General features: G+C 40.1%; 1 protein-coding gene across 1 annotated transcript in view; it reads right to left on the minus strand.

Annotated features, from left to right (window-relative positions):
• SOX5 (SRY-box transcription factor 5) overlaps positions 1-25905 on the minus strand; it is a 412396-nt gene that overhangs the window by 129300 nt on the left and 257191 nt on the right. The window contains exon 7 of the mRNA XM_063308662.1: positions 22298-22383. Coding sequence (XP_063164732.1) covers positions 22298-22383 — 86 coding nt within the window. The remainder of the gene's footprint in view (positions 1-22297; positions 22384-25905) is intronic.

Genomic DNA, 25905 nt, shown 5'->3' on the forward strand with positions numbered 1-25905 from the left:
CGGTGACTCAGAAATGGCATCAGAGCCAAGCCATACCCTTGACCTAGGATCAAGATTTCCCAGCCAGGAAGCCTGCCAATTCTCACTGAAACAGAAACCTTTGCTGGGGATTTGGAGTGGAATAGACAAGTATTTCTGCTGTGTTGACTAAGAGGTCCAGAGACATCGTTTTGGGTATTTATACCAGGCCAGGACAATCTAAAGGCTTTGTACTGATTGCAGTTACAGGGGCTAATGCTGCATGTCTCTGTTGTCTTCTATACTTACTTGAGTTTGAACCTCAATGCTAAGGGCAGCCACATATTTGACTTTGCAAGGAAAAGTCTTCTGTTCAAATCGTTGTCAGAACAGAAGTTTTCTACATGGACTGTCCAGTAGAAGTCTCATTTTTTTAAAAAAAAGAACTATGAGAAGGCAAGCTGGGGACTCAAGGGTGGTCATCAGAGACTAACATCTGGATAGCTGATTGAAGAGGCACCCTAGTCCCCTGGACACTGTTTTCCTCAGTATAATGTGATGGACCATATTTTTTATTAATACTATTATTAATGTATGTCCTTTTGTACAGGAGCTCTAGGTGGTGTACATAGTGCTCCATCCTCCTCTTTTTCCCCACAACAATCGTGTGAGGTAGGGAGCTTCCATAGCTAAGGGTGGACTAGAACCTGGGTCTCCTTGTTCCTAATCCAACACCTTAATCACCACCCCACACTCTCTCTCTTTATAGCAGGGTTTCTCAACCAGGGTTCCGTGGCACCCTAGGGTTCCAAGAGAGGTCACTAGGGGTTCCCTGGGAGATCACGATTTATTTAAAAAATTATTTCAAATTCAGGCAACTTCACATTAGAGAGGTAAGTTTCTTTATTTTTAGTTTAAGAACACTGTTAATGCGTATGTACAGGTCTACACCTGAAACGAATATAATAATTTTGTAACTTCTGGCCTATAATTGAGTCTGAATGTGCAGGGCTTCCCCAAGGCCTGAAAAATATTTCAAGGGTTCCTCCAGAGTCAAAAAGTTGAGAAAAACTGCTTTATAGTCTTTATTTCTAAACCTGAACCTATATTCAAGTTGGGCTCAAACAGCCATTTGACATTCTTCAATAAACCTAAAGATAGAAAAACTGGCCTTGCAATTTATCAGAATTTCTCCAGGGAAATTTATTAACTATTTCTCAAGGGCAGATTCCCCCTTAGCAGTGATGCTAGCAGTACTATGGAAAAAGTCTCTTGGGAAAGTGCTTTTTGGAAGGGTTCTTGTGGTATTGAATGGGAGCATAAGATGCCAGGGAATTTATTTATTAATCAAATTTGTGTGCCACACATCTATTTGGGGGCTTATGTAACTTTTTTTTTTAAAAAAACAAGCCAATTACACCACCAAAAATGGATAATTTGTTCTTGAAATTCAGGGCCATGAACTTGAGGATCTCTGGGAGGCCACAAAAATGGGGCTTGGGGTGTACATGTGGCCCATATTTGAGTTGCCTGCCCTTGCCCTCTAGTTAACAGATGCTCCTTTTGCTTCAACAGTGGTATCAAATTCTTCTTCTTCGTGCCCAATACTTTTCTAGCTGCAGAGTTATCCTTTAACTAGAGAAACATACAACCACAAGAACCAGGCTAGATTTTGTTTTCTCCTAGGACAGTTGCCTAGACTTGGTTATATAAAGGGCAGAACATGGAGGTGATTGGCACACCCATTTGTTCAAAGCAAGAACATTGGCAGCAAAAAATAGCCACAGCTCTATCCCTTAATGGGCATGGTCATTTTCTGTAGCTGATGCATACCTTCTAAGAAACATGCCTCTTGAGGTTAACATCACCTCCCTCAGCCTGTCCTTTCACACACATCTACACAAGCAAGTGCAGGGATAAGGTGTCCAGCTCCAGAGGACCACAAAACCATATGGGAGAGTTGGGACAGAGTGGCTGGTATTCAAGGAACATGTCTTGGTGGAAATCTACTGTAGCTAATAACAGCTCAGGGCTGATAAACACTAGGAAGTTCCATTCCCTTCTTCTCACAGTGAAAGAACATATGAATGGAATTATCAAGCCATGCAGTCCAGGTTTGTCCCTTGCCAAAGAAGAATCTGGAGAACATCCTCCATAATGCTTACGATCCTCATTTCTGTTCCCTTCAATGTTTCATTTTTTTCCTCGGAATGACCCAATCCAGCTTATCCAGAGGTGATTTGTAAGGGTCTGAATGCTTTCAGCCTGGACCAGGTCTGGAACACCATAAATCACTTCCTGTTCTGGAAGATTTACTTCTGGAAAATTACAGACTAGCACCAGAATGTTCAAGGGAAGTCAAGGGAAATGAGGGAAACAGAAAGCCAGAAAGGATTTTCCTGCAAACCAGAAGATAGGAATTACAACGATTTGAGGCTAATTTAGCATGTAATGAGAATCAACACAAGCTGAGGATTAATACACTTTTCATGGAAGAATACTGGCGCTTGGTCAGTTCCTACGGTCCAAATGTCAAAAAGCTCCTGGGGTACTTGGGGTGCACCTCCTCAACATCTAAAGAGAGTTGGGGAGGGAGGTTGTAGCATTCAGAGAAGAAACGACTGCATCCTCCGATTTGGATCAGAGGAAAAACTGAAACAGTCTTGGGCCTATTTGCATGCATGCTTTAGTATTCCAAATGTCTCTTGATGTAATTGAATTGTTGTTTCTGCCTCTATTAATACATATGCAAATGAACCAGTGCTGCAGCTGTGCCGTATTAATCATATGTGTGCTTCTGTCTGTCTGCCCTGCAGGCTTAGGGTCGGAAAGAGAAGAGGGAGTTGGGGAAATTCAGGCACTTTAAGCGACAAGCAAGCTCACTCATGCTGACAGAGGTCTGCTAGCACACAGCATGCTGGGGCAAAGGAAAAAGAAAGCCACTCAGGTTCTTCTCCCTTTCCCCACAAGTCTTCATACCTACCAGTGGGCCATGTTCACGCAAGACGCTAAAGCTTCACCTTGGGTTACTGAAATACAACTGCTGTATCCACCTATTATGCCAGTGTTTCTCAACCTCAGCAATGTTAAGATAGGTGGACTTCAACTCCCAGAATTCCCCAGCCAGCATGCTGGCTGGAGAATCCTGAGAGCTGAAGTCCACACAGCTTAACATTGCTGAGGTTGACAAACACTGTGTTATGCAATGCCAAAACAGTATGTATAAGCTTAATTCAGGGGTAGGCAAACTTTGTAGGGCAGGGTGACATTTGAAAAGTTAGGCACATAGGCAAAAATGGCTTCCAGGGGAGGTGTGGCCAATCACAAACCACTCATTGACCAGAAGGTGAGAGAGCCTTCTCTGGAGAATGCTTGTTAGCATTTCATGAGACCTTTGTGAGGCCTGAAGTCCCCATGAAATCATGTGATGCTAGAGACTGGTAGTTTAGAGCAGGCTACCCTTCTGTTTAATACTTTTTAAAATTAAAATAATATTTCAAAAGGTGTAATGGGGAGGAAGCCTTATGAGTAGCAAGAGAAGTGTTTGGAAACACTATCCCAGGATTACTCACAACATGATTTCCACCTGCTGCATCATGAATTACCCAACTCTATTTAAATCTAGCATGGGATTTGATTTGATTTCTTCATCACATTTTATATTGCCAACTCTGCATGGAGAAGGATCATACTCTGCTCCCTACCATCACACATGGGGGAGAGCACTTTCCACATCTCTATTCAGGATGAATGAATCAGATGGGTGAATTCTACCTGAAGAACTGAACTGAAGAACGAAGAAGGTGGTCCTGCAGAAACCTCTAGCAGATGAGTGTGCTCATATTCTATTGCTGTATGAGAGAAGCAGTTCTCCCTTAGCCTCTGTGTCCAAGAATGTGTAGGGGACACATCAGACTTCACATGAAACTGCCCCACACAATGTATACTTTTGAAGAACATTTTCTCACAATCTGTAGCTTGGCCATTAGAAGTTATGCAGATAATATCCTAATGAAGCTCCTTTAGTGGAAGATCTCCAAGAAGCCTTCAAAAAGGCCTTTCTCTGTAATGGAATTTCATCTGAGTGGGTAGAGAATGATGCTACTGGAAAAACCAAGTGGATTTGCAAGTCTAATCTGGAAGCTTCCGAATTCTTGAATCTATAAGGATTCCCATCTTACATCCAACAAATTTTTTATATACAAATATGGGTTAAACTCAGGGACAATGCCAGCCCAATTATGCAAGTGTGGAGAAGGAACTGCAGTTCCTTCACTCTTGAAAATATTTCTTTGGAGAAGTAAGTTTAAACTCATAACTTTAAATAATTTAATAAAACGATGTCAGTCAATAGCATTTGATGCATAGCTGAGTAAATGGGTGAACAGAAGGATCAGTTCACTCCTCTGTGTCGATAATATTTAAACAGTGCCTTGCACCCATCTGCTGAAGGATGTAGCACTTTATACACAATCCTTCCCAAACCTGTTCATACGTGAACTAAGTGTAGTCTGTTTTTATTTTACCAATCCGTTCAATGAACAGTTTCCCCTAGGTAGAAATTGTTCTCACATGGGGTACAGAACAGCTTTCAGGAATTCTGTAACCTCTACCTCTCTTACTTCTGCTTTTGAAGACTATGTGGGATTTACCCTTACAACTGTATCTCTCTACCAAAAAGAGATATGCGTGTATTTGCTCACAACTACATTTATCCACTATGAAAAGAAAAGAAAAAATGTTGGAGCTGATATAAGTTTGGGAGTTCACTCTTTTTCACAATCTCAAATTCCCAGGAGGCATTTTCCAATGTAAGGACTAGCACGATCTGGAGGTCATTATAGAGCTTAGAAATATCCCTTTTTTAGAAGTATGAGTTCCATTGATTTTATTTTTTCATATACAGAACAATCCCATACACAGCTAGCTGAAAGTAAAATCCATTAAACTCAGTCACTGTGTTCATGTAACACACTTATACAGGTAGTCCTTGTTTAGTGACTGCCTCGTTTAGCAACCGTTCGTAGCTACAACGGTGATGAAAACATAACTTTGTGACCAGTCCTCTCATTTATGACCTTCGCAGGTCTGTAAGGCAAAGGAAAGCTGAAGTAAGATCATAAGCACAGTCACAGTTTCACTTAGCAACTGCTTTGTTTAACAACTGAGTAGCCGGTCCCAATTGTGGTAGCTAAACGAGGACTACCTGTACCCTCCTTACAGAATTACTGCATTTAGTAAGTTTCCATAACATGTGAACTATAAACTATCCTTAACACAATCTAAGCTTCACATATTCAGCATTTTTTTAAACTCACCTGGTAAAACAAGTTATGCATCCATTAGTTCTTATTTCTAATACACAGAAAGAATTTTACTGTAGGGGTTTTTTTTTACATGATGCAACTGATTAGAACTGGTGCATGTTTGCATGCATGCCACAAAGACCCATCACCATCTTGGCATGGGACAATTAGCATCATGCCTTTTTCCACAAGGAGTTAGTGTTCAAACCACTATATGATCCTTCATTGCCATTTTGTCTTTAAAACAGTCTCACGAACAAGGCTGAGCTTGGAGATGTGAAATGCCTAAAATCCACCCCATCAATTTTATGGCTAAATGGAGATTTGAACCAAGTAGAACCCAAATCTCTAACTTCTGCTCTAGAAGATCACCATACAGTCCTTAGGACAACTAATGCATATGATGTACACCTAACACAGGGTCAGATTTTGGCTGTCAAAACGAGTATTTAAGGCTATTTAGAATGGAAGACATAACAGTGGGTAGAGTGATGATGGACCAGAATTTTCTAAAGGTTCTTGAGGACTGACTGCTCTTGAACTGATGGTTTGTAGGGATTGCACATTGCACAAGAGCTGATCCAATTTTTATTTACGTTTGACGACTTGGAGTCCAATAATACAAATGGCAATCAGAGCATTGTGCCAGTAGATCTCCAGCACTGGAGTCCATGGTTATTCAGGGAAAAGCTCACATTCTAAGTGGAAAGGAATCCCCCTCCGCAAAGATTCCACAAAGATCACAGAGCAAAGTGCAACACTGTTATTTTTATTGTAACTGGCTAGTTGGTTTTCCTTTCAATCAGTTGGCCACCGTATTTCTTTCTACTAACACTGATAGTGTCCTGGTCCACAAGCTTTAGCAAATTCATTAACAGTCCACGGTCACAGTGGTGAAAGCTCTTTCAGTTGAAGTCAAACAGCAAAGCCATCATTCCAGTCCAGTCCAAGTCTGAGATTAGCAAACATTTCTTACTGGTGGCCAAGGTTAACAGGGCCAGGCAGACAGTATATCTCAGGTTCAGTTAATGGATTAAAGTTTGTAGGGCACCTAACACTGCTTAGAGATAAGCCACACTATACAATACTATATTCAGACAGAACCTCAAATTATCCTAGCTTCTGGTTGAACATAGCTGGCATTAGTCAGTTCTCATTAAAAGTCCCAGTCTACTTGGGAGCTATATGCTACTCCTAAGTAGACTAAGATGTCTCTCCATGAAACATCAGTCCTCCATTGCTCTCCTTTTGAATTTCCACATAGGGGCAGCAGGGCTCTTACAAGCTAGGTGACCAGAACTATGGTTTGGGATCTCAGTGTCCAGAAACAGAATGAAGAGGAATGAAGCATTTCAGTATCTATTCTAGTTGGTGCTGCATCTTGTTCCCTTTCATCCCACAAAGGGGGATGATAGTTGGCAACTTTAAATCACAGAAAGCTACTTGTAGCCAACAGGTTTATTTTCCCATCTAAGTAATTTTTCAGATTCACTGCAACAAGTCTCAAAAAGACAGTCAGGTAATCTCCTTGTTGAAGATCAGGATCAGATGTGTATCTGCAACATGACAATGTGGTGAAGTTTTATTAGGAAAATAGATGGCCAGCAATCGTTGCTTTTGTGGTCTTTCCCAGAAAATGAGAAATGAGGTATAGACTAGTGGGAATACTGGACACACGAGAAGACAGATTCTTGCTGGTTAAGCTCCTAGGGGGGTGCCATAATCTACTGCGTGAGACATGGAGGATTTTAAACAGACTTTCTCTGACTTCCACCAAGATTTTAAACAGATTGTTTTAGATTCCTACCAAGTTTTCATGCAAGGCATTCAGAATATTGTGGAAAATATGAGGTCTAAAATGTGACATTGGTTGGGGATGTCGTGGGTGAAAAGGAGGGATTTAACAGCAACAGAAATGTCTCTTCTAAGAGTGAGATTGGGACCTCTGTTGAGATGCTGGATGAAGATTGGATAGTCGAGCTGAATAAATTTAAGGGAGAGATCGAGTTGCAAGCCACAAGTGAAATTGATCTTCTGATGGAAAAGAAGGGGTTATTATGTATGGGAGGTCTCCTGAAGAACAGTTGGAGTTTTTGAGGGGGGCAGTTGGGCTGTTTGATTTTTTAAAGAAAAAAGCTCTGTGCGCATTGTGGGGTTATGTAAATGCTCTGGTTTATTTTGAAGTGGGTTAAGGGTTTAAGAATATCTGGATTGCTTTTAGGATTTGGGTTTAATATGATTATGATTATTAAAACTGTTGTATTGTCAAGTGCAATGGCATACAATTTATATGTTTTTTAGTTTGAACTTTATTATAGTAGACAGGAATGTATAGAATAGTAATAGGAAGGAAATAATCTTTGGGAGGGAAGTTGATTAGGAGGTGTGTGTGTGTGCGTGTATCTTTTAATATAAGGGGAGGGAGCAACTGTATTTAGTGATTTTTATAATGTGCCAATGGAATGATTTATAGACATAATGCAATTTTGGTTTAATATAGAGTAAGGGATTGATTATGGAAAATTTTTGTATATCCTTGCTGTTAAAAGTCGGAAGTCACCGCTTTTTGTCATTTTGAAAAAAAAATTCTTTTGTGTTTCTACACTTTTTTGGGTTTTTTTTTTTTGTTCTTTGTAGTTTTTTGTTTTTCTGTGGGTTTTATCTTTGCTTGAAACCTAATAAAATTTTTATATATAAAAAAAGAGAAGACAGATTTTCATGCTTGCAGCTGCAGTGAGGGGAGGTGAAAAACATCAATTCTGATCATTAATAGTATCTTATTTAACTACACCTAACAGTAAGCTTTTTTTCCTCCTCAGCTGCTATTTATGGGCATGGATCCATCAGTACCAATGGAAGTGCATCTATTCCTACAGCTGGGGAACTGGCCTTTGATCTCCACCAATCTCATATAAAATGGGCCTTTTGGCTGCTCCTTGGGCAGAACAGGTGGTGACTATCTTGTAGCCAATGCACCTAAATATAGCATCAGCAATAAATGGTGAGTGCAATGCCCAGTCTAGGTTAATATTAGATGTTTGAGACCAATTTTAGGGGCTAGCCAATGGGAAATATTCATATTATGCTGCCTTATTAACTCTCTATCATTATCATCTTCAGCATTTGTGATGTCCATCAAGAAACGTGCATATTAATATTAAAGGAATCTAGTGAGCTAATGGCTGATGGATGCTTGCCATCTTTTGGCGGTGCTAATGTGAAATGTTACAGTGTGAGTATTTAGCTCTTATTTTCAGTTTATTTTGCCCAGATGTTTGTTCTCAAAGTGCAAGCCCAGTTTTGTTTTGATTTCCTCCACCATACAAATGGACTATGGTGGTACTTTAACAGAGTGATTAAATTGCATGTTAATGAATTGTTCCCCTGTAGACTGAAACATTTATAGGCAGTAGAAAACCAAGGAGAGAAAAATCTATCAGCCCAGGTTCAAGGTGTAACTGATATTTACAGTTGTATCCTACTTAGAAAAATTATAATATGTTCTATTCTCACCTATGGCTTCTTCGGCTTTGCACTGATTTTCAGCAGACAAGCATCTGTGTAAATCTCAGATTTTGCACCTGCACAGAAGCTTCCAATTTTCAGTTCCAATGTGATTTAGTCTCCACATTCATCCCCCACCCAATCAACCTTGACTACAGTGTAGAGAACTTTTTGGCAACTTTAGACACCCAATAAGCAAGTCAGAAGATACTCACAAGAGAAAAATTTCTCAATGATCTGCATTTATGTGTTCTCTGGGTCCCTGGTAAGAATTGGTGGACACCTGTAAAAAGTTGCCAGCATTATCAAAGTTATGTCCTACCAATTGAAGAGAATATTTGTAGCTCAGGATTGAAGTGTGGAGTCCTTGGTGCTCTGAGCCTTGTTTTTTTGCAGAGGTTTCATTGTCAGATATGCAAAGATTAACACCAGATGAACAATCATACAATACAATATACTTTAATCAAGGAACTATTAACTCAGGCAATCAACCGAGCAGCAAACAACAGCCCAATCAAGGAACTCCCAAGGAGACAACAACACCTCCACCAGCACAAGCAGGACAAACCACGGTATCTAAACAGAGAGCACGTCCCACTCCCTTTTCGCACTGAAGGTGTTGCCTAGTCTGACAATGAAACGTCTGCAAGAAAACAACAAGGCTCAGAGAGCACCAAGGACTCCAAAGTTACGTCTCTTGAAATTCCCTGGAACTTCTGTTTAATCAGACATCACTAAGATGATCTCAAAATTTTGCTTTGAGCAAAATACTATCGCAGCTTTGCCTGTTGAGCAATCACCTTATCAGTATGAGTTAAAGCAAACAGCACCAAACAAGGACCACATGGAGAGCAGGCTATGAGACTTGGTATTGTAGAGAGGGTTGGACTTCAAGGCCAAAGTCCATGGACCGTAAGTTAAATGCTACCTTTGGGTCGGAGGAAGGAAGGCTCAGAATAATAGTTGCGGAGGCCAATGGCAAAAGAGGAATAGGCTTCCATCTCCTGCTTGCAAGCATCCCAAAGGTATCAGGTTGGCTACAGTGAGCAACAAAATGCTGGACTTAAATGTGCCCTGGCCTGATCAAGCAGGCTATTCCTACCTTCTTAACTTTTTACTTCTTTTACCTTTTTTAAAAAAAAAAATTATAATCAGGATTGCCAAGATTAGGCATGTATATAATTATCAATACTGATGTTTTTCCTGCTTAAAAAAGTTTTTCTTAAAATAAAATATTTATTCCCTAGTTGGTTGTACACTACTGAAGGGATACACATGGTTTCTGCCTAACATCCTTAAGCCCAGGACCTAAACTGATCTAGCAGCACCTCTGATGAGCAATTAACAAAGACAGCAAGTAGTTCCTGTTTTATCTACACAAAATGAAAGTTCAAATATAGAAGGTATGAATGCCAACTCCCCTAACACTGCAATTATATTCAGCCTAGAGTATCCACTGCTACAAACAAGGAGGACACTTTAATGTACCAGCTCATCCAGTCATTAGCCTCCCAGCAGGCAGTGCCAATGAGGGCAACCAATTAGTGCTAACTGTGACAGGTAGGACAGCACACTGGGGGACTCCTGGCGAGAGGAAGGGCTTCAAAACACATGTCCTCTCAAAGCAAGGTTGGCAGGGAGTATGTGTCAACCTCTGCAACATTGTCATTTCTGCTTTTTATCCCTTTCCCACAAAACCCTTCTCTGCTGCTACTTTCAGTGCATAAAGGTTTGGGAACGATTAAAGAGTAGCACCAGGGGAAAAAATAATAGAGAAAAAGGGGCAGAGGGAAAACATTGCTCTGAGACTTCCAAGGAAGAACTGACGGGAGCCATCACTGAAATCTATAAAGCCACGATCCGACTGAGAGTAAAGGATTGGGGGAAGGATATGGACTCTTTTGCAGTCTAATGCAAGTTGGAAACAAGGACCAGAACCACCACATCTAGATGAGTGTCTCTTGCAAAAAGTCAGCCAAATAGAGAAATGCATCCAGTTAAATCACACCACGTCCACCTCTCAGCCGTGCCAGACAGTAGGCATCATCCAAAGCAGAAATGATCACCCCCCACCAGCTCATCAGCAGCCATTCTATTCCTATGACAATAGTTTGGTCTAATGCAGGGTTTCTCAACCTTTGTAACTTTAAGATGGGTGGACTTCAACTCCCAGAATTCCCCAGCCAGCAGGCTCACTGGGGAATTCTGGGAGTTGAAGTCTACCCATCTTAAAGTTGCCAAGGTTGAGAAACACTGGTCTAATGTCACCCATGAACTACTTTGTTTACTTATTTCATTTATATCCTACATTTTTAGTGGCTTGAGGTCACCCAGAAAGCTTTGGCTATATGCTTTCCAGTTACAACCATTTCTTTTTATAACATCTTATAGAGATGCTTAACTCAACCAGGGTTGGAAAAACAAGATATAACACATTAAAAAGTCAGAGAAAGACATCAGAGATCTCTGGTTCCTATTTTTTAAATGGGGAATGGATGCAGAAAAGCTTTTCATCACATTTTGATTACAATTTCTAAGAGGCAAGGTCGTACAGCTTAGGGTCCTTCACTTACTGCTGAACTCCAACTCCCAGCATCCTCACTGTGCTAACTGGATTAAGGGTTGGGGTAAAACGATGCTTGAGAGATAAATTTGTTCTTAGACTGCTGCTTAGCTATTACTACACTAAATGCTTATTTCAGGTTGATTTAAACTCCTGCAACTGAGGAGTATTGTCAACCAGAGGGACCAACCTACTTGTGTAGGTTTTCCCAGGACAATATTTCTTTATGTGTTTATTCAATTTATATGGCCACCCATCTCACAATAGCAAGTCTGGGCAGCTAATATAGGCTTAAGAACTCATATCCAGTATACAAGAATATCATATACATAATGGCAACCAAGAACAATGTAAATCATCAGTGAATAACACATCAGTCTCATGGACTCAGTTAGCCTCCTGATCCTATGCCACATTTTAAAAACGTTTTGAAATGCCAGCAGGGTTGGGGCAACCAAATCTTGGGGGGATATGGTATTCCAGTGGGGATGCTCTGCCACAGAAAATGCCCACTTCCTTGGTCCACCAGATGACATTCTTTAATAGACAGAACCTGGATCATGACCTTTTTGGTTTTCATCTGGCTTCGGTCTTGAAGCCTCCTTCTCCAAGGAGTTCTTATTCCCCATCGAGTTCACCTTTATCTCTTTGATATAGACAGGAGGATCCTTTAAATATAGACAGGAGGATCCTTTTAATGCTTGCAGTACAGATCCCTTTAATCAGTTATTGTCAAGTATCCAGCCTTCATTTAACCCTTGCTCATAACATTTTGCCTGCTTAAAAAAACAAAAAAAAGTATCACACAGCGCCACACAGTTGCTCTGGCAATTATACCGTTTATTTAGAATATATGATTCCATATGATTTAAATATGATTTTATATTAAGGCAGCAATATGCTATAACCATTTACAAGAAATCAAGCACAACAGACAGACAATAGTTAGAGAACAGCAATCACACAAAAGCAGGACAGTTCACCGTTTTTAAAGTACATACAGGATTGGTAACCTGAGAAGCCTGGGAAATTAAAAATTATACCTAGTGCCTAAATAAAGGGATAGAATCGTTACATCATGGTTATCTATAAAATCAAAGTCTTTTCATCAAATGAAAGGTATATATCAAGTCCCAGTTCCCAGCATGTGCCTTTCATGTGCTGTGTTTCAGCTCATTGGTTCACCTTGTTTATCATACCCTTTAGTTCAGCCCAGGTATCCATTCCTAGATCTTGCCCCAATTTCTTCAGAGGAACGATCTGGGAATCAGGGTGGATAATCATTGCTCTAAATCAGTGGTTTTCAAACTTGGCAACTTTAAGATGAGTGGACTTCAATTCCCATAATTCCCCAGCCAGCAATGTTGGCTGTGGAATTCTGGGAGTTGAAGTCCACTCATCTTAAAGTTGCCAAGTTTGAAAACCACTGCTGTTAAGGTATGGAATGATGTTAAAAAAGATTTGTTGAAATGGGATAAACTACAATCATCATTTTTGGGAAGAATTTCTGCGATTAAGATGAACGTTTTACCCAGGATGTTTTTATTTCAGACAATGCTGATTTTGACAACTGATATACCATACAAGCAATGGCAAAAAGACTTGCTATGTAAGTTTATATGTTGTTTATTCGTTTAGTTGCTTCTGACTCTTCGTGACTTCATGGACCAGCCCATGCCAGAGCTTCCTGTCGGCCGTCAACACCCCCAGCTCTCCCAGGGACAAGTCCATCACCTCTAGAATATCATCCATCCACCTTGCCCTTGGTCGGCCCCTCTTCCTTTTGCCCTCCACTCTCACTAGCATCAGCATCTTCTCCAGGGTGTCCTGTCTTCTCATTATGTGGCCAAAGTATTTCAGTTTTGCCTTTAATATCATTCCCTCAAGTGAGCAGTCTGGCTTTATTTCCTGGAGGATGGACTGGTTTGATCTTCTGGCAGTCCAAGGCACTCGCAGAATTTTCCTCCAACACCACAGTTCAACAGCATCTATCTTCCTTCTCTCAGCCTTCCTTATGGTCCAGCTCTCGCAGCCATATGTTACTACGGGGAACACCATTGCTTTAACTATGCGGACCTTTGTTGTCAGTGTGATGTCTCTGCTCTTAACTATTTTATCGAGATTGGTCATTGCTCTTCTCCCAAGGATTAAGCGTCTTCTGATTTCCTGACTGCAGTCAGCATCTGCAGTAATCTTTGCACCTAGAAATACAAAGTCTTTCACTGCTTCTACATTTTCTCCCTCTATTTGCCAGTTATCAATCAAGCTGGTTGCCATAATCTTGGTTTTTTAGCTGCAAGCCAGCTTTTGCACTTTCCTCTTTCACCTTCATCATAAGGCTCCTCAGTTCCTCTTCGCTTTCAGCCATCAAAGTGGTATCATCTGCATAGCTGAGATTGTTAATGTTTCTTCCAGTGATTGTAACTCCAGCCTTGGATTCCTCAAGCCCAGCATGTCGCATGATGTGTTCTGCGTACAAGTTGAATAGGTAGGGTGAGAGTATACAGCCCTGCCATACTCCTTTCCCAATCTTAAACCAGCCCGTTGTTCCGTGGTCTGTTCTTACTGTTGCTACTTGGTCGTTATACACATTTTTCAGGAGGCATACAAGATGACTTGGTATCCCCATACCACTAAGAACTTGCCACAGTTTGTTATGGTCCACACAGTCAAAGGCTTTAGAATAGTCAATAAAACAGAAATAGATCTTTTTCTGAAACTCCCTGGCTTTTTCCATTATCCAGCGGATATTGGCAATTTGGTCCCTAGTTCCTCTGCCTTTTCTAAACCCAGCTTGTACATCTGGCAATTCTCGCTCCATGAATTGCTGAAGTCTACCTTGCAGGATCTTGAGCATTACCTTATTGGCATGTGAAATGAGTGCCACTGTTCGATAGTTGGAACATTCTTGAGTGTTTCCCTTTTTTGGTATGGGGATATAAGTTGATTTTTTCCAGTCTGATGGCCATTCTTGTGTTTTCCAAATTTGCTGGCATATAGCATGCATTACCTTGACAGCATCATCTTGCAAGATTTTGAACAGTTCAGCTGGGATGCCGTCGTCTCCTGTTGCCTTGTTATTAGCAATGCTTCTTAAGGCCCATTCAACCTCACTCTTCAGGATGTCTGCCTCTAGCTCACTGACCACACCGTCAAAGCTATCCCCGATATTGTTATCCTTCCTATACAGGTCTTCTGTATATTCTTGCCACCTTTTCTTGATCTCTTCTTCTTCTGTTAGGTCCTTGCCATCTTTGTTTTTGATCATACCCATTTTGGCCTGGAATTTACCTCCGATGTTTCTAATTTTCTGGAAGAGGTCTCATGTCCTTCCTATTCTATTGACTTCTTCCACTTCCACGCATTGCTTGTTTAAAAATAATTCCTTATCTCTTCTGGCTAACCTCTGGAATTTTGCATTTAATTGGGCATCTCTCTCCCTATCACTGTTGCCTTTTGCTTTCCTTCTTTCTTGGGCTACTTCTAGTGTCTCAGCAGACAGCCATTTTGCCTTCTTGGTTTTCTCTCTTTGGGATGTATTTTGTTGCCGCCTCCTGAACAATGTTGCAATCTTCTGTCCAGCGTTCTTCCGGGACCCTATCTACTAAGTCCAGTCCCTTAAATCGATTCTTCACCTCCACTGCATATTCCTTAGGGATATTAGTGAGCTCATATCTAGCTGATCTGTGGGTCTTCCCTAATCTCTTGAGGCTGATCCTAAATTGTGCAAGAAGAAGTTCGTGATCGGAACTACAGTCAGCTCCAGGTCTTGTTTTTACCGACTGTATAGATGTCTGCCACCTTTGGCTGCAAAGGATGTAGTCAATCTGATTTCGGTGTTGTCCATCTGGTGAAGTCCATGTATAAAGCCGTCTCTTAGGTTGTTGGAAGAGAGTGGTTGTTATGCAGAGTGAGTTGTCTTGGCAAAATTCTATCAGCCTATGTCCTGCTTCGTTTTGTTCTCCCAGGCCATGCTTACCTGTAATTCCAGGTGTCATTTGACTGCCCACCTTAGCATTCCAGTCTCCCGTGATGAAAATAACATCTCTTTTAGGCGTGTTGTCCAGTAGGTGCTGCAGATCCTCATAGAACTGCTCTACTTCAGCTTCTTCAGCATCTGTGGTTGGGGCGTATATTTGGATCACTGTGATGTTCGATGGCTTGCCCTGAATTTGAACTGAGATCATTCTATGGTTTTTTGGATTGTATCCAAGTACTGCTTTAGCCACTTTACTATTAATTATGAAGGCTACTCCATTTCTTCTGTGGTCCTCTTGTCCACAGTAGTAGATCTGGTGGTCATTTGGTGTGAAGTGGCCCATTCCAGTCCATTTCAGTTCCCTGATGCCCAAAATGTCTATCTTATTCTTGACATCTCACCAATAACCACATCTAATTTGCCCTGGCTCATAGATCTTACATTCCAGGTTCCAATGGTGTGTTGATCCTTAGAACATCAGATTTGCCGTTCACCACCAGCACCGTCAGCCGCTAGCCGTCCTTTCGGCTTTGAGCTAGCTGCATCATCACGTCTGGGGCTAGTTGAACTCATCCTCTGTTCCTCCCCAGTAGCATTTTGACCATCTTCCGACCTGGGGGTCTCATCTTCCGATGGTATACCGACATATCTCTGGTTGTACTGATCCATTGAGTTTTCACGGCAAGAATACTGGGGTGGGTTGCCATTACCTTCCCCGGGATCGCATTTAGTCTGACCTCTCTGACATGACCTTCCCGTCTTGGGTGGCCCTTCATGGTTTAGCTCGTGGCATCATTGAGGTGCTCAAGCTCCAGCACCATGACAAGGTAATGAAAAACCAAGAATTAAATACAAATTGCTGCAAGATGTTAAAGAAAGAGGTGGGTTAGGACTTCCTGACTTAAAATTATATTTTGATGCTTGCTGTTTGGTATGAATGAAAGATTCAGTGACTCTCAGAAACAAGAAGTTATTGGAGCTGGAAGGTCGATTGGAGATTTGGGTGGCATGGTTATTTGTGGTATGAGAAAGCTGAGGTCAATATAGATTTTAAAAATCATGTTATTAGGCGTGCCATATTGAGAGTTTGGAACAGATATAAAGCAAGATTATCTCCTAAAGTTCCTTTATGTTTGTCACCCCAAGACTTCTTTTTTAGAGGAGAGATGATAGTAAAACCAACATGGTTGACTTATGCTAAATTATTGACTTCTGTTGAAGAAGACTGAAAACAAGAAAAAAACTGGAAATGGAAGATTACACTTGGCATTGGTTTACTTATGCACAATTGACAGAAAGATTTAATTTGGATAAGAAAATTTGTAATTTTGTAAATGAGAAAACTCAGTTTGAATTGGATATGTGTACTAATGATGAGCATGTTATTGCTAAGGTGCACAAACTTTTATTGAAAATGAATATGGAAGATGGTTACATTAAAGACTGTATGGTTAAATGGGCAAAGAATTTTGGATACAATATTATGCTAGATCAATGGGAATATATGTGGAGCAAAGGCTTGAAATTCACACTGAATCATAGCTTGAAAGAGAATTTTTATAAGATGCTGTATCGTTGGTACTTAACTCCTGATAAATTGTCGAAGATGTAAAAGGGATGACAAATACATGTTGGAAATGTTCTTAAGGCGAAGGTACTTCTTATCATTCTTATAAAGACTTATAAGAAAGCTAAGAACTATTGAGATCAGATATGTACCTTAATTCAAAGGATTCTAAAGGTGAATGTACAATTGAAGACAGAAGTTTTTCTTTTAGGCTTGATGGATAAACAGTTTGAAAGAAAATTTAGGACTTCGTTTCTATATATGATAATGGCAGCAAGACTTTTGTATGCAAGGACTTACAAATTCCTACAGTGGAAGAATGGGATGGTGAAAGGAATGGAATTGGCAGAGATGGTGAAACTGACTACATTGATTAAAGAAAACTTTGTTTCTACTTGGAAACCACTTTTGGACTTGTTGCTTGAAACTGAAAAAAATGAAATTTTGATTTTGGGATTTGACAATTGGGACTGTATAAGAATATGGAAATAATGTGTACCTTAGTTAAAATAGAATAAGAGGTTAATGTAGTGCTATGTTTTTATCTCTATAGAAGGTGATCGGAAATCTTTTTTTTTTCTATGCCACTTTCTTTTTACTTCTGCACTTTTAAGTTTGTTCTTTTTTGTTTCTTATTTCTTCAATTTCTTTTTATCTCTATTTGTTTTACTTGTACTTTGATAAAGTTTTTTTTAAAAGAAATCCACTATTCTAAATGAACGTATTTCTCTATTCATGCTTACATCTTATAATGCTCTTATTTCCTACCAGCCACTACTTAAGAATTGATAGATTATTGACTGACTAAGCCAGCCTTTCTCATCCTCATACACCTACCTCACTCCATGATGTGTTTGGGTTACGCTTATTGGGAATTCCCAATAGATCTTGAGTGTGGGAGAAGGCAGGACTAAGCCAAGTCCTGAAAAAAAATATTTTCCATTCCTCTTTTATAGAATTCCTTAAAAAAATCACAACAAAGCCCTTTTTGATCACAAAGTTTTGATTCATTGCTAGTAGTCCAGTTTTGCTAATGTTTTCCCTCCTCCTTCCTCCTTCAATCTTTGATTTTTCAGTCTTCATGTTTATCATGATAGTTCATAGCACTTTATGAGGTTAACCCAAGAAAACATTTCAGAAGCTATCGACAGCCTTGCTTTTATGTCCCCCCAAAAGTCTCATATTGCCTAGGTCAGCGGTTCTCAAAGTGTGGTCTGGGGCCCCCATGGGGCTTCTGCAACCCTTTCATAGGGTCTGAAAGTCAAACAAATAAATATTTTAAAATTTCTAACTTTGAATTTCTAATACACTAAGTATTAATAGATACAACCCACATAAACCAAAGCAATTTGGGGTCCTGAATCATTTTTAAGAATGTAAAGGGGTCTTGAGAACAAAATATTTGAAAAATGCTGGCTTAGGTGGTTTGCATCTCATACAATCCAAGGTTGAGCCAAAGTGTGATTTTCAGTTAAAGGCACAAGGGGGCACAGAGATTAACCCATGCAAGCTTACACAACGACAGTGCTTTCTTCAGCACTCAACAGATGCCACAGAAGAAAGCAATCCATTGTCTTCCCTGCTCATTAAAAAAGTGACTCACTATGCTGATATTATATTGTACACATATCACGGCATATGCTGGGATTCTTGGATCCGCTCACAGTGAAAGGATAACTAAAAATGTCTACTTCAGGTACCAAGGCAACAAGGCAATCTACTATTTAGCAACTGGAAAGCCCAATCCATTTCTCAGAAACACTTTTTACTACAGATTGATTTTGGCAAACTGAATTCAATCTTATAAAATCTCTAACCCGCCGAAAGAGTGATCTGGCACACTGACTTGGCTGGTTTGGAGAGCAAAGTTTTCTCCAATTTGGCAAACTATGACCTGGATGCGTTCATAGGATCGGTTTACTACATCAATATTTTCCTGAGACTGCTCATGTCACAAAAACACTTAACAATTGTCTCAATTAGCTTAGGGGGGTTAAGAGAGAAAATCAGGATGGAGGATGTGCTGCAATCTGCTTAAGTTCAGAACTGAGGATTTGTGATTGGGAACTGCTGTTTCCTATAAATCAGGCTGGCAGTCACAGTGAGTTACCTGTAAACTGAAAGAAGGCAGAACCATCTAACTGTGACCCACTGCATTGTACAATAAGGAATAAATGACTGTTGTAGCCAATACTTTTTGAAAAGGCCATAAATTGCTTGAGTGATCTGCACTTAAAAGTTGTTTTTCAAAAGCCTTTAGGTTGAATGCAAAAATCTAATTTACCAGAAACCGCTCACTGACTCTTGTATTCCTTTAGAGCTCAGCTGCTGCTTAAAATTAGGCTGCCCTTGCACTTGATGACATCACAGCAATTAAATGTTGAATAGGCATGATGGTAATATCACTGTTTGCTGAGTCCCAATGCAGATTTAGATCTGCTGTTCTGTCCTGATTTGGGGAAGGATGATAACTTAGAGCAGATGCTTTTCATTGGGTAGATCTCATAATTGCAAACATCTTTAGTTGGTAGCTGGTAATGCAAAAATAAATAAAAATCTAGTAGAGAATTTACAGAGCTGCAGTCAATCACAATAGAGAATATCGGATTAGATAGGCAACTGATCTCACCTCATGGGCCACACCTTTTTATTTCTCTGGAGATTTGCTCATAGCTTTTGTTCTATGAATGTAATTGACTATATCAAGGCCTTGTCAGATCATGTCAGTATGTAGAACATATTAAAGCTAATGTCCCTCTGGTGGGGAGGAGATGGGCGGTGACAAATTTGATGAATGAATGAATGAATGAATAAATAAATAAATAAATAAATAAATAAAGGGTGTTTCAGAGCACCAGAATATTCTTATAAGGAACCTTTACAATGAGCAAGAAGCTACTGTAAGAACTGAATTTGGAGAAGGGAGGCATATTGCCTCCATATCTGTTGAACATCTGCAGCAAAGATATTGTTAAGAACAGCAGGGATGGATGTGATGGCAGATGGAATCAAATTGGAGGCCAGAACACTAACAATTTGAGAATTGAAGATGACTCCACACTGTTAGTCAGAAGTAAACAAGAATTAAAAGAGCTCATTAGGAAAGCAAAAATGAAAAGTGAAAAATCTGGGTTAATGATCAATATTAAGGAGATAGAGGTAATGACAACCAGCATGCTTAACAAACTTGCAGTTGTCTGTGTAAGAAGTAAAGGTGGCAGACAGTTCTATTTTCTTGGACTGAAGAATAGGTAAAGAGGGACGGTGTGTAGGAGAAGTAAACAGATTAATCCTACAGAGGAAGGCAATATGTCACACTTCAGCCTGGCACAGCTGTAAATTTAGGCTCTCTAGATTCTCAACCCCTTATTCTGGAATTGACTTACTAGGTGGGAGATGTTTATACACACATCAACTAGTGTAGATACTTTATTGTAGACAAGAATGAGGCCAACTACAACAGACCACCTGCCCTCTGAAGTATACAGCAACCAAAATCTATCTATATGTCATTACTACAGTGTTTAAATTCTAGACCTTCTCCTCCCACCTTTATTTGTTTGAAGAAAGTGATCAAATATGCATTAAAGTCATAAAGGTAACTGGAATTTATTGACATAACAGTTCATATTAATCTGGGAAATGCTGGTCCCTTCAACATCAGCTTCATTTCCAACAATGAAAAATTTAGGCAAAAAAATAAAAAAAAATACATTTAGGGAATTTCTAGGACAAGAAAGGTCAGAACTGTTAAATCAAAGGTCTTTCCTGTGGTAAAGTGTGCCTGTAAAAGTTGGATATTGTGAAAGAACAAGAAAAAGAAGGTAGATGTATTCAAGTTCTGAATTTGAGGATGGTCACTAGGAGTACCATGAATTATCAAAAGAAAGAGACAATCAATGCTGGGCCAAATAAAAGCTCATTGCTTCCCTGAGATGATAAAGAAACAAAAACTCTGGGCATATACAGTAACATAAGCAGATGATGGAATTTATTATGTTTGGCAAAATTGAGGGCAATCAAAGAAGGGGAAGATAACAGGCAAGGTAAATAGATAGAATCAAAAAGAGTGCTATAGGACTCTTGGAAGGGAATACCAATTATTATTGGGGACAGGTCCAAACAGTGAGCATGTCTCCATGTATTCGCCAGTCAATGGCACCTAGCTCACTAACTTGGTAGCTTATGGAATTTCTTTCCCACCAATGAGAATTAAAGAATCATGTATAGCTGTAGACTGAAGATTCACCCTATCTTTGGAACAGGCAGTCTTATTCCCCGAGAAAGTAAAGAAAGTTCCAGTTATTTGCTATTAACAAAATCATGCTGTAGCCCATACCTTTGCCACTGAGATAGCTTGCAGTGTGAACCAAGATCTCTAGTGGCCCATTTTACAAACACGAGGAATAAGTGATTCCTAGAAATCCAGGGAAGGGCAATGCTCTGTGTAACCAGCTATTCATGTGGAGAAGTTGGTTAACGTTATCAGCTAAGCATAGCAGTGGAGAGCGACTCATGCTTTTCCACAACTCAACAGTTCAGTACTTCATCTGAATAAGATGGCAACCATAATCTCATGCGGTTCTAGAGCAGCTTCTAGTAACCTGGTACATTACCTATAACAAAGAGTCTTGTCTCTGCTTACCAAACTTTCAATTTGCTAGACGTTATGGACTGCGACTGGCAATTCCTGGTTGCATTTTCAAAGACTAGGAATTCTGACATTGGAGTCCCAGAACACCTGGAGGATACCATCAAGGAAGGCTATGGGCTAAAAGCCTATGATGCAACCATCCTGCTAAAGCTAAGAAAACTAAGATCTGATCAGTACCTAGGTAGGAGATCATCTTGCAATTCTACCCATCCCACTCTTAGGGAAGTAAAACAGAATATAAATGAAAAAGATGCATAACCTGGGAAATAACCATTATAGCTCTGTGCCCCATAACTTGACCAATCTCTCACAACAGTTAATTTCCTAAATTATTCTTCCTACAAATACATCTTTTTGTTCCTCCCATGTCATCTGTTCCTCAGCTACAAATGTTTGCATTTTGAAAAAGTGTTAATCATTTCTCTCTATTCTCTCCAAATTCAACTTCTTACAATGACTAAAAGGCAGGCTTAGATAGAAACAAGGGAAGGAAAGAAAGGGCAAAGGTGTATCATCGTCATCATTATCACCACCACCATCATTTTCACCATCATCTGCTAAGCACAATTCACATTCAAAGCCCTCCATCTCCCGCATGAAAACAAGGTGTGTTTGGATGCAGACTGGTTACTTAGAAGGGGGTGCACCTCCCCCCCCCCACAACAGAAGGGAGCAGTGAGAAGGCACACGGGGTTGCATGGGTTCTCAGCCGGGAGAGAAAACTGTTTTCCAGATGGATGTGACCTTTGCCTCTTCCAGCACTTACCTGCAGTTGCAGTGGGCCTACACCTGGGGTTGCTGCAGCAGCAGCTGCCATCGTTGTTGGGATCAGCTGAACGGGGTAAGGGTCACCTAAGTAAGAAAATAATAGAGGCGTCAGCACCTTTTATCTACTCTCCACCTGCAAATTAAACTCCTGCATTCACTCCTTCCAAAAGCCTCCTTTTGTGTGCCTTGCACAGTTCTAATGAAAAGCTCCATTGTGAGGCCTTTTACTAACACTCTTCACAATTCTGGCTGAGGGAGGAATGCGAATAAAAGGGACAAGCAATTAAGGCGGAAACCTCATCCTTTTTCATGATGTATTTAGGGAAATGGGGAGGGGGGGGGAAGTGCACATTGATCAGAGGATTGAGCTTCCAAAAAAGGAAGGGGGAAAATAAAAGCATGAAGGAAACAAAAGAAGAAGAAGAAAAAAAGAGGGAGAGAAAGAGAAGGGAAAACTGTAAAACCTTGATAAACTCGGCACAGAGGATGGGGACAAAAAAATTACAAGTCTGCCCACGATGGGTGCTTAACCAAATGCAGTCCACTTTGGGGGAAGCCACAGGACAAACCTTCTGCCTGATGAAAGGAGAGTCCAATTTGTGCATTTCAACCGTCCCTACCTTTCCACCATTTACATCTCGTGGTCTACCTGCCTGCCATCATGGCCTGACCTGGCCTGGCCTGGCTTGGATTTGCTTCATCCTCAGCTTTGCTGAAGAAAGTTTCTTAATATACCAACCATCACAACTGCCTGAACGAAGCATCAAAGCCCTACTGAAGGATGAGGTGTTGAAAAATGCATTAGCTCAATTTCACAGAAGCTCTGTGGAGGGTGGAGAGAAACATCTCTCTCTCTCTCTCTCTCTCTCTCTCTCTCTCTCTCCCTCCCTCTCTCTCTCTCTCTGAAAAAGGTTAGAAAGTGTGAGACCATTCTGAACATTTGCCCAGTTCTCTTGGATAAAATGGGGTGTCCAATGTTTCTCACCCTGAAGGCCTCACTTAGTTTTTGAGTGGTGTCCTGGGAGGAGTGCTTTGAAAGGGTTTGGGTGGGACCAGGGGAAAACCTAAATTTCATTTCCCCGCTGTTTAATTAAAAGTAAATTATGTTACAATTGATGGTTGTATATTTCATGATCTCTCCCTTCCATAATTTTAAAAATTACAATTTTGGAAGCTTTTGGGAGGCCACATTCAAGGTTTTCAAAAACTGCCTGTCAGCCCGAGGTTGTATATCTCTAATTGACACAAATGAAATGTGTGGAAGCCATTTATATACACAACCACCTTTGCTTGCTTTCTTTTTTTAAAAAAACAACCCTCTTTCTCCATATTTACAACTTTGTTATAATTATTGTGAGTTATCAAAAATGGTCAAAGGAAAAGAAAAGAAAAAGAAAAACTGTCCTCTGGACATTTCCTTCCCCTTTCCCCACAAATAATTTTTGGTTATATTCAAGGAAGGACCTTTAAACTTATTAAATCTTGCTCATTGCTCCTAAGTAAAGGTAAAGGTTTCCCTTGACATTAAGTCCAGTCGTGTCCGACTCTAGGGGGCGGTGCTCAACTCCGTTTCAAAGCCGAAGAGCCGACGTTTGTCCGTAGACACTTCCGTGGTCATGTGGCCGGCATGACTAAATGGAACGCCGTTACCTGCCCGCCAGAGCGGTACCTATTAATCGACTCACATTTGCATGTTTTCGAACTGCTAGGTTGGCAGGAGCTGGGACTAGCAACGGGAGCTCACCCCGTCACGCGGATTCGAAATGCTTATTTTGATATTCCATTGTTGTGCAGAAAGAATTAACATTTTGGTTTGCAATCAACAGATACACTGTGCTTTTATATACTCCTGTCTTCTCTGGAAGACTAAACATTTAAAAAGCTTTCCACTCCATTAATGGAGATCATTGGAGTATTTATGCATGGGCCAGTGATGTGCTAACAGAAATTACTGGCCCAACAAAGTCTTTAGAAACAATACTTACAATTCTTACATTTGTTCGGAACGTGCACAATCTAGATGCATTTGAGAAAATGGACACAGTAAGTTTCCTTTCTCAATTTTGCTTTTTTTTCTAGTTAACAGAGGAAAAGTTCAACTTTTTTTAAAAAAGAGAATCCATATCACGGCAGCACACTAGTTGCTAGGTACCAGAATAAGCACTTTGTTTTGATTTTGTTTTGAAGGTAATGTTTTTAATAAATGAATTTATTCCCATGAAACTCATGGATGTTCCATTTCTACCGTGTTATAGACAACTTCACAAATGCATGTTCAAAACCTGATAACACGAGGGAGCTTCTGGTAATGCCTTGCAGGTATAACTAGGGCTAGCCTAGAGAGAAACAAACTTCTCAGATAATCTTCAGCACAATCACCTTGTTTACACAACATAATAAATCATAACATGGTTTATTGGTGGTGGCTTAGTTTGTGTGAACTACTGCATTTTTTAAGAATTTGGATTATGGCTTAGTATATTGTGTGAACTCAACCAATGGGGTTTATTTCATAAATCATAGTTAAACCAGGGCTAAGCACAATATGCAAACCTAATGTTTTTCACATATTCACTAGAGTTTTAGAGGAGCTATATGATAAGGTGATTTGAGATGCAGCAGTTCACAGAATCACAGAAGAATCAACTGGTTAACACAATAAATCCAGTTTAAAGCATTACTAACAAACATCTATTCAACCCTGCGTAGACATCCAGTACTAGGATAATTAGTTCACTGTCAAACTGCTTATATCTCCTACCATTCAAACAAAACCTGTATTTTTTTCATTTTCTTGTTCTTGGGATGATAGAGAACAAGGCTTGGTTGCTATCCCTGCAACACCCCTTCAGATACTTGAAAAGCGTTATATACTGCAGATATTTACTTATTTCTTTCTCCTGGAATGTACACACAACTGAGTCACTCTTACCCATTCCAGTTTAAATGCTGCATTCAAAGACATGGACAAAGTTCTTAGAAAGGTGTGGGTAGCAACTCCCTTGCCTGTCCTGCCAATTTGAAAGCCCTAGATAAACCTGCCAAGTACAGATTAAGAGGAGTAAGTGCCTTGTTGCCTGAAAGATGGTCCTTACTATCTCCATTCTTGATCAAGATGATTAGCTGTATGTTGGTTTCTCCATGCCAAGCATTTCTAGATGAAGTAAAATGTCTAATCCATTCCAATTCAGTTGTGAGGAGCTTGGGACCTTAGACAGTCACAGTGAATGGCCTAACCTGAATAAGGTGAGTCTTTGGTTATCGATATGGCAGATTTGGTGACTTGCTATCATATGGCTTTAGAGGAAGGTCGTGGGACCCCTGTTTGATATCTTGAGTTTAACCTACTATGCACATCACTTAATATCTACATGAAACCGTTAAGGGAAGTTGAAGAGTAAGCTATAAATAACAGTTGTAACAAGGGTGGGAATTCAAGCACAAACTTGATCTATAAAACATGCAACATATAGGTTATGCAAAATCAACACATTTAAATCTATTTCTTGCATGTTCCATCACAGCCGTTCTAACTCAGTATTGGCTCCCACCCAAGTCAAGGTGCATATTATCCAAAGATAACTAAATTATTTGGGGCCAATCAGA

The sequence above is a fragment of the Candoia aspera genome, chromosome 7 (assembly GCF_035149785.1).
Source record: "Candoia aspera isolate rCanAsp1 chromosome 7, rCanAsp1.hap2, whole genome shotgun sequence".
NCBI lineage: Eukaryota > Metazoa > Chordata > Lepidosauria > Squamata > Boidae > Candoia > Candoia aspera.